The 12,500-nt window shown below is 38.5% G+C and overlaps 2 protein-coding genes across 2 annotated transcripts; both read right to left on the bottom strand.

Annotated features, from left to right (window-relative positions):
- Positions 1 to 1,791: 1,791 nt before the first annotated feature.
- Positions 1,792 to 4,282, bottom strand: LOC137980477 (adenosine receptor A2b-like). The gene has a single exon (XM_068827940.1). The coding sequence runs from the start codon at positions 4,128 to 4,130 to the stop codon at positions 3,183 to 3,185; it is 948 nt and encodes a 315-aa protein (XP_068684041.1). The 5' UTR covers positions 4,131 to 4,282; the 3' UTR covers positions 1,792 to 3,182.
- A 2,758-nt stretch (positions 4,283 to 7,040) lies between these two features.
- Positions 7,041 to 10,234, bottom strand: LOC137980470 (adenosine receptor A2b-like). The gene has a single exon (XM_068827929.1). It carries the CDS (start codon positions 9,664 to 9,666, stop codon positions 8,719 to 8,721), a length of 948 nt encoding a protein of 315 aa, XP_068684030.1. The 5' UTR covers positions 9,667 to 10,234; the 3' UTR covers positions 7,041 to 8,718.
- Positions 10,235 to 12,500: the final 2,266 nt, after the last annotated feature.

The raw sequence follows: 12,500 nt of genomic DNA, 5'->3' as shown, positions 1-12,500 counted from the left end.
AATGAGCTGACTTTCTCAAAGTTAACGCGAACCATTGGTTGAGCAGCATCAGCATTTCTGCGTTATTTTGGTAGCAAACATGACTTCAAGCAACGCCGTTACCGAGACGACTGTAGAGATTTGTTTGACGTAAAGGTGTGACACGCTGGCTGCTGGCAAATCACACATTAAATTTTCTGTCTTGTAGGAAAATGTGGAAAAATATAGATACGTGATTTTTCATGACTGTATAAACTTCACGAAAGTGATGCGAAAACAAATGTCAACGTTTTTTTCGGTACAATTTCCGCTGTGTGTTATTTCATAATCGGGAGCAAGCAGGTGCAGGCAAGTAAGAGTCGGAAACACTGTCAACGAGTCGAGGGAGATGATTGCAAGATTAAAATATCACAGGGGATAATAAATAAATTAAAAACATCGAGAAATTATAACCAAGTGAGAAGAGAGATTATTTTGAAAAAAAAACTAGCTCATAAGAATAAAAAAATTGAAAATAATGAAATTTTAAAACATTTACTTGTCTTGAACTCAGCATTTCTCCGTTCATTTTATAATCGATTCTGAATTCAAATATTCTTAACGAAACGGCTTTTATTCATTTCCTTTTTTAAAATATCATCTATTAATTTACTTTCCGAAAACTCTCAAATCCTTCGAATAAACAACTGAAATAATGAATTTGAGGGAAATTAATTTTTGGATAATCACGTCTTTTCTCTGGCAATCGCCTGATCGTCTTAAATGAGCATTTTTCATGAATACGTACGAAAGAAGTATTGTTGACTGATGATCTTTGAGGCGTCTGACATCGCTGCTGCATGGGAAAGCTGCGAGTGGTATGGATTATTCGTACCACATGTTCTGTGTCTGAGGAAATGATAATTTTTCGTTATAATATAGCTTTCCGAGGGACCTTTTGCCTCTCACTGATACCGTAAACTCTATTTCAAGCTGAGGCAGTTTGAAGCAAACAAAATCTGACTGATTCGCGCTGGGGCTGAAGCCATATGGATTTTTGTTGAAACACTGTAATGGCGTTTCATGTGGAAAAAAAAGTAACCGGAATTACTTACTTTCGTAAGTGCTCATTCCTTAGAAATGAAAGACGAGTGGTATTTTTGTGTATACAACAGCATTTTGACAGGAGATAAGACAAATTGCAGGTCATAAAATGTAGAAGTACGTTCTTCAAAAAAAAAGTTACATGTTTAAAACCTGATTGCTATTTACGAGTCTGACAACCCGTGTCAACGTACGTCTCTCCTCGGACAGAAAATCTACTTAATTCAGAAAAAAAAAACGTTTGAAATCGAGAAATAATTTCTAAAAAATACAAAATTTTGTCTTTTAAAACAAATTAATGAAGAAAGATTTCAAACTGAGGTTTCGTCAGAGCCAATTCGTTACACTCTTTTTTGTATAACTGACCTTTTTCATAATAACTTTACGGCTGAGAATAACCAAAATTCTGAGAACATACCCAGGCCGAGAGGCAGTGAAGAACATCCTTATTTTGCTCCGTCATTTGTTTTTTTGTTTTTGTCAGTAGTATAAATAAAGGGGAAAGAAATGTAGAACTGTAGTCTAACACGGTGGACACTTTAACTCCATTCACTTTTAACATTAACAATTGATGTTCTTATTGCATGCCATACACTGAAGAACTCGAACAAATAGTACACCACACAACTTTAAGAACACTACGAGTCATTTTAAGAACGTTTTCGGGCTCAAATCGCGAAAAAATAAGGGCATTCAGCCTCATCCCTAAAATTATACGTTCTTATAAAAAAGCCGGAGTGTATAAGAATTCCTCAACCCACACTTGCTCACCGCCATTTTAACATTATAATTTCTGGAAGAAAACACAATGGAGAAATGTGGATTACTCAGTCCTGACGCTTGGATTTGACAGTCGACTCCTGTTCCCGATATTAGGGAGTTTTTAGGGAGCTTACGAAACGAGGACGACGACGGCTACGACTACTTCATTTAAAAATACGAGTTCGCGTTATTCATATCACTACGAAACTATTTCATGTCGTTTCGCGTTAAAAATGTGTGGTAACTGTCGAGGAATTAAACTGGTATGAGTGGGTTGGAAGCGTAAAGAGAGAACTGAAAATTCATCGTCATGTGTTAAAGTCCTCCACAGAACCTTGAATTTGGTCATTTCACGTCGTCATTTAGGAGATGACGGCAAAGAAGTGTTGTACCAAAATGTAAACCGCACGTGCAGAGCCATTGTTTTTGCTCAGTAAGCCTATTGTTTTCTAGCGTCGTCCTTGCCCTCGGTGTCGTCGTTTCGTAAGCTCCCTTTTAAAAGATCTACGACGGCGACGTTGACAAAAACGTCACCTCAAAATATAACTTTGCACTATTGTAAGTTTCTCGCGGTTTGGCCATCTCCTTGGCGTCGCACAATGTGGCGAAGTATCCTAATAATAAATTGCCACGAGCGGTTTCAGAGCAAAGATAGAAAATGAAAGATCATTTGAACCCTCGCTTTGTCGTCAAAATCTCAAATTTGGTGATTTCACGTCGTCGTTGCGCAGAGTACGTGCAGCACGATTATTTGATCCATTTTTAACCAATAATATTGTTGTTGTTTCGGGGCGTTCTCGTTGACGACCGCGTCATAGATCTTAAATTCCCTATAAACTGCGCCGTGCGTTCTGCTAGAAGGGCTCGGCTGACCGAACATTCCATCGTGCCATTCTGCTTTTCTGTTCCCATCTACCAATTCATTGAATTCTGTGCCGACCTGGATTCAATGGAGAAAAAGGCATAAAGTGCCACTACCAATTCCAGTTTATTTGCTTTATTCGTTGTTTTTTTTTTTTTTTTAACAGACTGTTTCAACATGTTTACATCCCACGGGAGCACGTACTATGAAATATGGGGAGATTTGGCAAACTCGAGAAAAATCTTTTGCAAAAAAAATATAAAATTTACGCTATCCTTACTGAAATAAACAGGAAATAACTTTTGCGGTCCAAGAAAAGTTTTTTAAACCTATTTTCTGACTCGCGCTGTTTTACAAGTCTACTAAGTAGTATAGAGAAGTTAAAGATTGTAAAGTTCCTGATCTTCAAACGGCCTTTAGCTTTAAGATACAGAAGGGATTAAGGTTCACGACCAGATGCGAAAAATCTCGAAACATTTTTCACAGTTGAGCCCCTTCAGTTCTCAACCCGGTGTTTCCAGCCCGCTCGGATGTTTCGCAACATTTCCATCAATGCACACCGAATGTGTCGCATCTTCCAGCAGTATATAACTGGGTTTAGAGATGAGTTCAGAAACGTTACTGTCAACGAGAAATTGTACAGAGCTTTCATTACAGTGTGTGGCCCTATTCGAACCACTAAAGCCAACAAACTAAAGGCATGAGGCAGATAGCAAAGCACAAATACAGCGTAAACGTAAAATACTCCGACGACATACTTCTTCGCAAGTTTTATGCTTTCGTCGGTCGAGGCCGCAGTTCCTTGGCTTTCTTGGTGGGGCTGAATCTGTTTTATTTGAATGTTGTGACGCCTCTGTACTTGATAAATTTTAAAATAGAGAATAGAGGTAATAAGTAACCCTACTGCCGCAATAATGGAAAAGACTAAGGCAAACACGTTTGGTTCGACCAGTAAAAATATAACCGATAACAAGGCGCTAAGACTCCATGATGAAGTTAAGCCGATGATAACGCGAATTCGCGTCACAAGAGCTTGATATCTCAAGTGAAGATGAAGAGCCAAGTATCTGTCCAAACTGATGGCCATAACACCGAACAACGACGAAGCAGTAAAGAAAATTATAACCGCTGTGAAAGCTGAATAGGCGACACAACCAAGAAAGATTGCTTGAAGAGATTTGCACGAAAGAGCAACGTAAAATGGTTGGCTAAACAAACCGATGCCGAGATCAGAAATCGCAAGGCTGAGAAGGAGCGTTTTCAAAGACGTTGATAAGCCGTTTGCTTTCCTCACTGCATGAATCGCGGTGCAATTTAAAATGATGGTCGAGGCGGCCATAATCGCGTTCAAAATGCAGTTGACCATCAACGATGAATAAAGATATTCCACATCCCTAGCAGAGGGTAAATAAAGTAAGAGTTCTTTGCAAAATGGTTCTTCCATGGCAATCAAGACTTCGTTTCAACTGACTTGACTGTTCAAATTGAATGTGAACACAAATATCCGAAAGGTTCGCACATAGACGTTTTTAAAGTCCGATGGTCCGATATGATGGGCAGTAATTACCGGCGATTTGGTCGTTACCACCAATTGGAGCACGAAAGCGAAAGTTAACCTCTATTTATACTTCTATTCAGTCAAATGAATTAATTAGTCTTTTAAATTTACAGCGGGACATTAGTTCAGTGCCACTCGTAATTTTTTTTCTTTTCCTCTGAGTAACATTGACACGAAGTGTCAACATTGAGTGCCAGCCAATTTTTTATGGGATTCATGACATAAGGAGCTTAAGCCGACTCAGGAATTCTCGGCTGGACGTCTCCTAACGGTGTAGATATCCGTCAACAAAGGCTAAAAACATAACACAAAAGGTGTTTTGTATTCAGAAAAGTGTTAAAGCATTATTCAGGATCGATCAGATTGTACTGTGAACTTACGTTAAGCGAATAAAGTAGTTATTTTTTATTGAATGACCATATTTAGGGGCGAGATGAATTTTGTGGGGAACACAAATCTATTCAGTTCGTTTGCGCGCATCGACAGTGGCGGTTAGTGCTGGGACACGGAACCACATGATTTTTCGTTCCGTAGGATTTATGGATTAACTCTCTCACCCGAGGAAAAATGGTACAGCCTGGCTTTCAAATAAACTGGTTGGTCGAAATTTTAACCAATGTTTCGAAGGAAAGTTTTTTCAGCTCTTTTGAAGCGAGATTTGAAGCACATAGTCGGTAATTTTTTGCGGGAAAATGGTGATCACATTCCGAAATTCTGCGGTCTAATCTGCAGATCGCGGGTCGCAGGTCACAGGTTGCAGGTCATTGTTTCACCAATACAGAAAGTATCCTAAACATTCTTAAAAGCTAACCTTAGGCCTAAAAACGTTTGTTTAGGCCTAATTAGGCCTAAGGTTAGCTTTTAAGAATTTTTGGGATACTTTCTTTATTGGTGAAACAATGACCTGCGACCTGCAGATTAGACCCGCCGTCCGAAATTCTGGTAAAAACGTGGACGAAGCTTACGGAATAACTTTGGTTGGCCTCTGTGGGGGGATTAATTGAGCAGTCGTCGTCTGAATGTCATGGATTTCTGTATTCAGATGTTTTCAAGCGAGTTATGGAGGCAGTAAACAATGTTGATGTCGGGGAATTCGGTGCTGGAAGCCTTCCCGATATACAGGCTCACGCTCAAACGTTGAGGTAAAATAATTGCTGTTAGGTTCAATTTCATGATATCAGGATATCATGATAGCAGGAAAACGATAAGTATGTGATTAATATTCTATGAGCCTGCCTGTGACATGCTGGGAAATCGATTAGCCCGGAATGAAATTTTACACAGCTACAATTGGGCATTCTAAATTTTCCAGTTCCTCAGTTATCGAGTTCCATAAGTATAAAACTTAAAAATGGTTTGCTTTAAAATCACAAAAGAACTAATTCACGGTTGCTGTTGAGAAAATTGTATGCCAGGCAAAACAAGTTGGGTCGATTATTAAAACATAGTTTAGCCAATGTTTAACAAAACCGCGTTCTAAGCCATTTTCAATATTGCCAACAGTCATATCTAAATATTGTCTGCTGCTGATGATAACAAGAAGGTTTGCATTCCAAACTAGACATCAATTTATCTACTTAAAATATACCGCTTATAAACAGATTTGGAGGTCCACCAATTGTCTTAAGCCGCGGCTTAATTTAGACTTCGTTTAAATAACTGGCCCGTTGCATCTCGGTAGCCTGAAAGTTAACTGAGAAATAATTTGCCTGTGTTTAAATTAAGATATAATTTGCCTGTGTTTAAATTAACAAATACACCAATACATCCCTAACGTTTCATGTTAAACCGGAGAATTAAGGAAGCAGATGTTCGAAGGAGTAATAGCTGTTGAGTTTTATGCCTCAGTTATCGAGTTCCTAAGTATAAAACTTAGAAATGGTTTGCTTTACTGCGCCTTTCAATAACATGCGGACTCTTAAATTCAAAGGTTAACCGACAAATGCGTTTGTCGCTACCGTCAATCAAATGTTCGGCGGCTCCTACACAGCTTCCGACTTTGTTGACTGAAGTGGGCTTAACGATGTGATTTGATTATTACGCACTCGACAGTGGTCGGAAGCTCGGAGGGGCCGCCGAACATTTGATTGACGGTAGCGAAAAACACATTTGTTGGTTGACCAGTCCGCATGTTATTGAAAGGCGCAGTAAAATCAGAAAAGAACCAATTCACCGTTGCTGTTGAGAAAAGTGTATGCCAGGCAAAACAAGTTGCATCTCGGTAGCCTGAAAGTTAACTGAGAAATAATTTGCCTGTGTTTAAATTAACAAATACACCAATACATCCCTAACGTTTCATGTTAAACTGGAGAATTAGGGAAGCAGATGTTCGAAGGAGTAATAGTTGTTGAGTTTTATTCCTCAGTTATCGAGTTCCATAAGTATAAAACTCAAAAATGGTTTGCTTTAACATCAGAAAAGAACCAATTCTTCGTTGCTGTTGAGAAAAGTGTATGCCAGGCAAAACAAGTTGCATCTCGGTAGCCTGAAAGTTAAGAAATAATTAACAAATACACCAATACATCCCTAACGTTTCATGTTAAACCGGAGAATTAGGGAAGCAGATGTTCGAAGGAGTAATAGCTGTTGAGTTTTATGCCTCAGTTATCGAGTTCCATAAGTATAAAACTTAGAAATGTTTTGCTTTAACATTAGAAAACAACCAATTCACCGTTGCTGTTGAGAAAAGTGTATGCCAGGCAAAACAAGTTGCGTCTCGGTAGCCTGAAAGTTAAGATATAATTTGCCTGTGTTTAAAATTAACATTTACACCAATACATCACTAACGTTTCATGTTTAACCAGAGAATTAGGGAGGCAGATGTTCGAAGGTGTAATAGATGTTGAGTTTTATTCCTCAGTTATCGAGTTTCATAAGTATAAGCTGACTTAAAAATGGTTTGCTTTAAAATCAGAAAAGAACTAATTCACCGTTGCTGTTGAGAAAAGTGTATGCCAGGCAAAACAAGTTGCATCTCGGTAGCCTGAAAAATAAAACGTTTGAAATCGACAAATAATTTCTAAAAAATGCGAAATTTTGTCTTTTAAAACGAATTAATGAAGAAAGATTTCAAACTGATGTTTCGTCAGAGCCAATTCGATACACTCTTTTTTGTATAACTATCCTTTTTCATAATAACTTTACGGCTGAGAATAACCAAAATTCTGAGAACATACCCAGGCCGAGAGGCAGTGAAGAACATCCTTATTTTGCTCCGTCATTTGTTTTTTCTTTTTGTCAGTGGTATAAATAAAGGGGAAAGAAATGTAGAACTGTAGTCTAACACGGTTGACACTTTAACTCCATTCACTTTTAACATTAACAATCGATGTTCTTACTGCATGCCATACACCGAAGAACTCGAACAAATAGTATACCACACAACTTTAAGAACACTACGAGTCATTTTAAGAACGTTTTCGGGCTCAAATCGCGAAAAAATAAGGGCATTCAGCCTCATCCCTAAAATTATACGTTCTTATAAAAAGCCGGAGTGTATAAGAATTCCTCAACCCACACTTGCTCACCGCCATTTTAACATTATAATTTCTGGAAGAAAACACAATGGAGAAATGTGGATTACTTCCTGACGCTTGGATTTGACAGCCGACTCCTGTTCCAGATCTACGACGTTGACGTCGGCAAAAACGTCACCTCAAAATATAACTTTGCGCTATTGTAAGTTTCTCGCGGTTTGGCCATCTCGTTGGCGTCGTACAATGTGGGCGAAGTATCCCAATAATAAATTGCAACGAGCGGTTTCAGAGCAAAAATAAAAAATGAAAGATCATTTGAACCCTCGCTTTGTCGTCAAAATCTCAAATTTGGTGATTTCACGTCGTTGTTTCGCAGAGTACGTGCAGCACGATTATTTGATCCATTTTTAACCAATAATGTTGTTGTTTCGGGGCGTTCTCGTTGACGACCGCGTCATAGATCTTAAATTCCCTATAAACTGCGCCGTGCGTTCTGCCAGAAGGGCTCGGCTGACCGAACATTCCATCGTGCCATTCTGCTTTTCTGTTCCCATCTACCAATTCATTGAATTCTGTGCCGACCTGGATTCAATGGAGAAAAAGGCATAAAGTGCCACTACCAATTCCAGTTTATTTGCTATGTTCGTTTGTTTTTTTTTTTTTAACAGACTGTTTCAACATGTTTACATTCCACGGGAGCACGTACTATGAAATATGGGGAGATTTGACAAACTCTATAAAAATCTTTTGCAAAAAAAATATAAAATTTACGCTATCCTTACTGAAATAAACAGGAAATAACTTTTGCGGTCCAAGAAAAGTTTTTTAAACCTATTTTCTGACTCGCGCTGTTTTACAAGTCTACTAAGTAGTATAGAGAAGTTAAAGATTGTAAAGTTCCTGATCTTCAAACGGCCTTTAGCTTTAAGATACAGAAGGGATTAAGGTTCACGACCAGATGCGAAAAATCTCGGAACATTTTTCACAGTAGAGCCCCTTCAGTTCTCAACCCGGTGTTTCCAGCCCGCTCGGATGTTTTGCAACATTTCCATAAACGCATACCGAATGTGTCGCATTTTCCAGCAGTATATAACTGGGTTTAGAGATGAGTTCAGAAACGTTACTGTCAACGAGAAATTGTACAGAGCTTTCATTACAGTGTGTGGCCCTATTCGAACCACTAAAGCCAACAAACTAAAGGCATGAGGCAGATAGCAAAGCACAAATACAGCGTAAACGTAAAATACTCCGACGACATACTTCTTCGCAAGTTTTATGCTTTCGTCGGTCGAGGCCGCAGTTCCTTGGCTTTCTTGGTGGGGTTGAATCTGTTTTATTTGAATGTTGTGACGCCTCTGTACTTGATAAATTTTAAAATAGAGAATAGAGGTAATAAGTAACCCTACTGCCGCAATAATGGAAAAGACTAAGGCAAACACGTTTGGTTCGACCAGTAAAAATATAACCGATAACAAGGCGCTAAGACTCCATGATGAAGTTAAGCCGATGATAACGCGAATTCGCGTCACAAGAGCTTGATATCTCAAGTGAAGATGAAGAGCCAAGTATCTGTCCAAACTGATGGCCATAACACCGAACAACGACGAAGCAGTAAAGAAAATTATAACCGCTGTGAAAGCTGAATAGGCGACACAACCAAGAAAGATTGCTTGAAGAGATTTGCACGAAAGAGCAACGTAAAATGGTTGGCTAAACAAACCGATGCCGAGATCAGAAATCGCAAGGCTGAGAAGGAGCGTTTTCAAAGACGTTGATAAGCCGTTTGCTTTCCTCACTGCATGAATCGCGGTGCAATTTAAAATGATGGTCGAGGCGGCCATAATCGCGTTCAAAATGCAGTTGACCATCAACGATGAATAAAGATATTCCACATCCCTAGCAGAGGGTAAATAAAGTAAGAGTTCTTTGCAGAATGGCTCTTCCATGGCAATCAGGACTTCGTTTTAACTGACGTGACTGTTCAAATTGAATCTGAACACAAATATCCGAAAGGTTCGCACATAAATGTTTTTAAAGTCCGATGGTCCCGATATGATGGGCAGTAATTACCGACGATTTTGTCGTTTACCAATTGGAGCACGAAAAGCGAAAGTTAACCTCTATTTATACTTCTATTCAGTCAAATGAATTAATTAGTCTTTTAAATTTACAGCGGGACGTTAGTTCAGTGCCACTCGTAATTTTTTTCCTTTTCCTCTGAGAAACATTGACACTAAGTGTCAACATTGAGTGCCAGCCAATTTTTTATGGCATTCATGATTACACGTGCACAGATAATTCCATATCAATACTTATGCTAAAAAAAATTAACTGTTTCAGTGACACGGATGAAGAAAATTGCAGCTGGTTTTATCCTTGTCTCGTTGGAAGTGCCCCAACATTTCGGAAATGAAGTCTTCTTTTTTGATGATGAAAATGCCAAGATTTTAGTCGCTCAACCAAGTGTCAAGGCCAAGTTGTCTCTGAAAATTTTGCATATTCAAGAGATATAAAAAGCAGGTGGGTAGATTGATATCTTATTATGAAAAATCTTATTTAAAACAAAGCCAACAAGCCTTGGCAGACTGGCCAATCTTAGACCAGCATGGCACTCGTCCAGGCGGGGAAATATAGCTACGGTAATCTGTCATTTTTCTCCTTTCCTTGCAAAAAATTCATTCATTTATAAAAATCTGATTTATTTCTTAAAACGAAGCTTAGCAACAGTTCTGCCTCTAAAAATGGCATCACTGAAATCCGTAGCTCTAACGGAACGAGAATTCGGAGAAGCCGTCTCAAAGGCCGAAGTTTTTCTTACTTAATTTCTTGCACGAAAATTCGGTTTTAGCAAACGAATTAACTTGCAGGCCTCGGTAGTTCAAAAGGTGGTTAACGCCACCGGATAAATCACTATCCAGCGGATAAAAACTAGCAAAACCAATTGAGTTATCCAGTGGATGGTGATTCTTCTAGTGGATAGCACTATCCACCCCTCGAACTACTGGGGTCTGAGCATTAGCCCTTTGCCATTCGCTCTAACGAAGGCCCGCTAACGCTCGAAATGTCAGCTCGGAAATACTCCTTACAGTGGTCCGATAAAACTAAATTTTCGTGCCGGTTTCACTCGGCTCACCGACGCAGCAACAAAGTTTCTCGAGAAACTAACTCCTTCATTCGTCTACTTATTAATTTCTTGCAGTTTGCAAGATACTCCACAAAAGGCTTATTTTTCAGTTCAGTATTTATTGGTCTGCATCCAAAACATTTCACACCTTCCAGGTTGTCAGTGGCCCGTAAAAACGAGGCCGGGAAAGAAAGCCGAAAGTGAGGTAGCGCTGGAAGTGACTGAAAAATGAAGCTATCATGTTACATACACCAAGAGTAGAGCTTGCCGTCAGCAGAGCAAAGAAGCATAGAGATGGATTGATCGGTCCTCGGTCGGAACTGAAATGCCCCTTCAGTTTTTCTTTCATGGACACTGCGTTTCAAGAAAAGGTCGCCCAAAATTTAATGTCGCTCGGATAGCTTATATATACTGCTTAAATCAATTTGATGTCTTTATTTAATTTACTAAGGTTGCCAAGAATGTTTGCAAATACAAAGCTAGCACACATTGCATGACAGGTTTACTCAGCTTTTACCACAATTTACGACAACAAGGATTTTTCATATTGCCAATTTCAGTCTTTTTTTTCTGTTGCGCATTGGACAAGTTTTTAGCGATGGCACCAGTACTAGTGTTTCGGTACCTCTTTCTATGATGCGCTTTTGAATATTGTATAGAAAAGACGCAATATAAGTAATAAATTATTATATTATTATATCCTCAGTACACAATTTTTTTTATTTTATGAAAATTGGACAAAATCATGTGTCATATTTAGCGAAGAGTTGCTATCTATGAATAGGGTTTAATGTATGTACTTGCTTGTCATAATGTGTGAACTAAAAAAAATAAAAATAAAACAGTTTTGACAGTAAACCTGCTGTGACAGTGCCCGAGAGTCAGAGCTAAAACCTGGCTTTTTAAACTTTACTAAAATGACAATGAACTAAAGAGTTGATTAAAAAAGATTTTTTTTTACCGCAGACAGTTCGAATTTCTGTGTTAGACTTGCGCACCTGCCAGCTTGGTGATGCCAAGATCAACTTGAAAAACTACTCCCTGGGATAAAATTAATGAAAATGAACGATCCTTAGTTGTTTTCAGCACGGAGATTTCTAAAAGCAAATAGGAGTTTTGGCAGTGTGAAATTTGGGTATTTGCTAAGAACAGTCTAATAAAAAACATGTTTTAAAAAAGAAAAAAAGTTTGATAGTAGAACACGATTTTTTCTTGGAAAACAGCTCCTTACTGGGTATATTTTACCCAAGGCGAGAACTTCAAGCTAACCACGGAACTGTCCCAAAAAGTGCACTATTCCCACAACCAGGGAATCAAAGACGGCGTAAATGAAGCAATACTGCTTATGTAAATAAAAGAAGCTTTATTTTCAAAATAAAATTTTGTGTCTCTGAAGTAACCAAGACTTAATTCTGTATGAAGGTGATTCGAATTTTTAACGCGAAAACAGTAAAAATACCCCATTTTAAGAGCCTGCTGACGCGTAAACAAGCACGGTGACCCCATTTTTTTATTGCATTTTTTTAATGTTCATATCATGAATGTTAATTACTCCAAGTTTCCAAAAAAGTTTGATAGTAGAACAATTTCAAGGGAATTTACCTTAAGATCTAACGAAGCCTTAAATAACGTCAGAAGATAAAGACTTTTGCGACC

This window comes from Montipora foliosa, chromosome 1, assembly GCF_036669935.1.
Source record: "Montipora foliosa isolate CH-2021 chromosome 1, ASM3666993v2, whole genome shotgun sequence".
In the NCBI taxonomy this organism is placed as follows: Eukaryota; Metazoa; Cnidaria; class Anthozoa; order Scleractinia; family Acroporidae; genus Montipora; species Montipora foliosa.
This window is presented reverse-complemented; position numbering and strand designations above follow the sequence as displayed.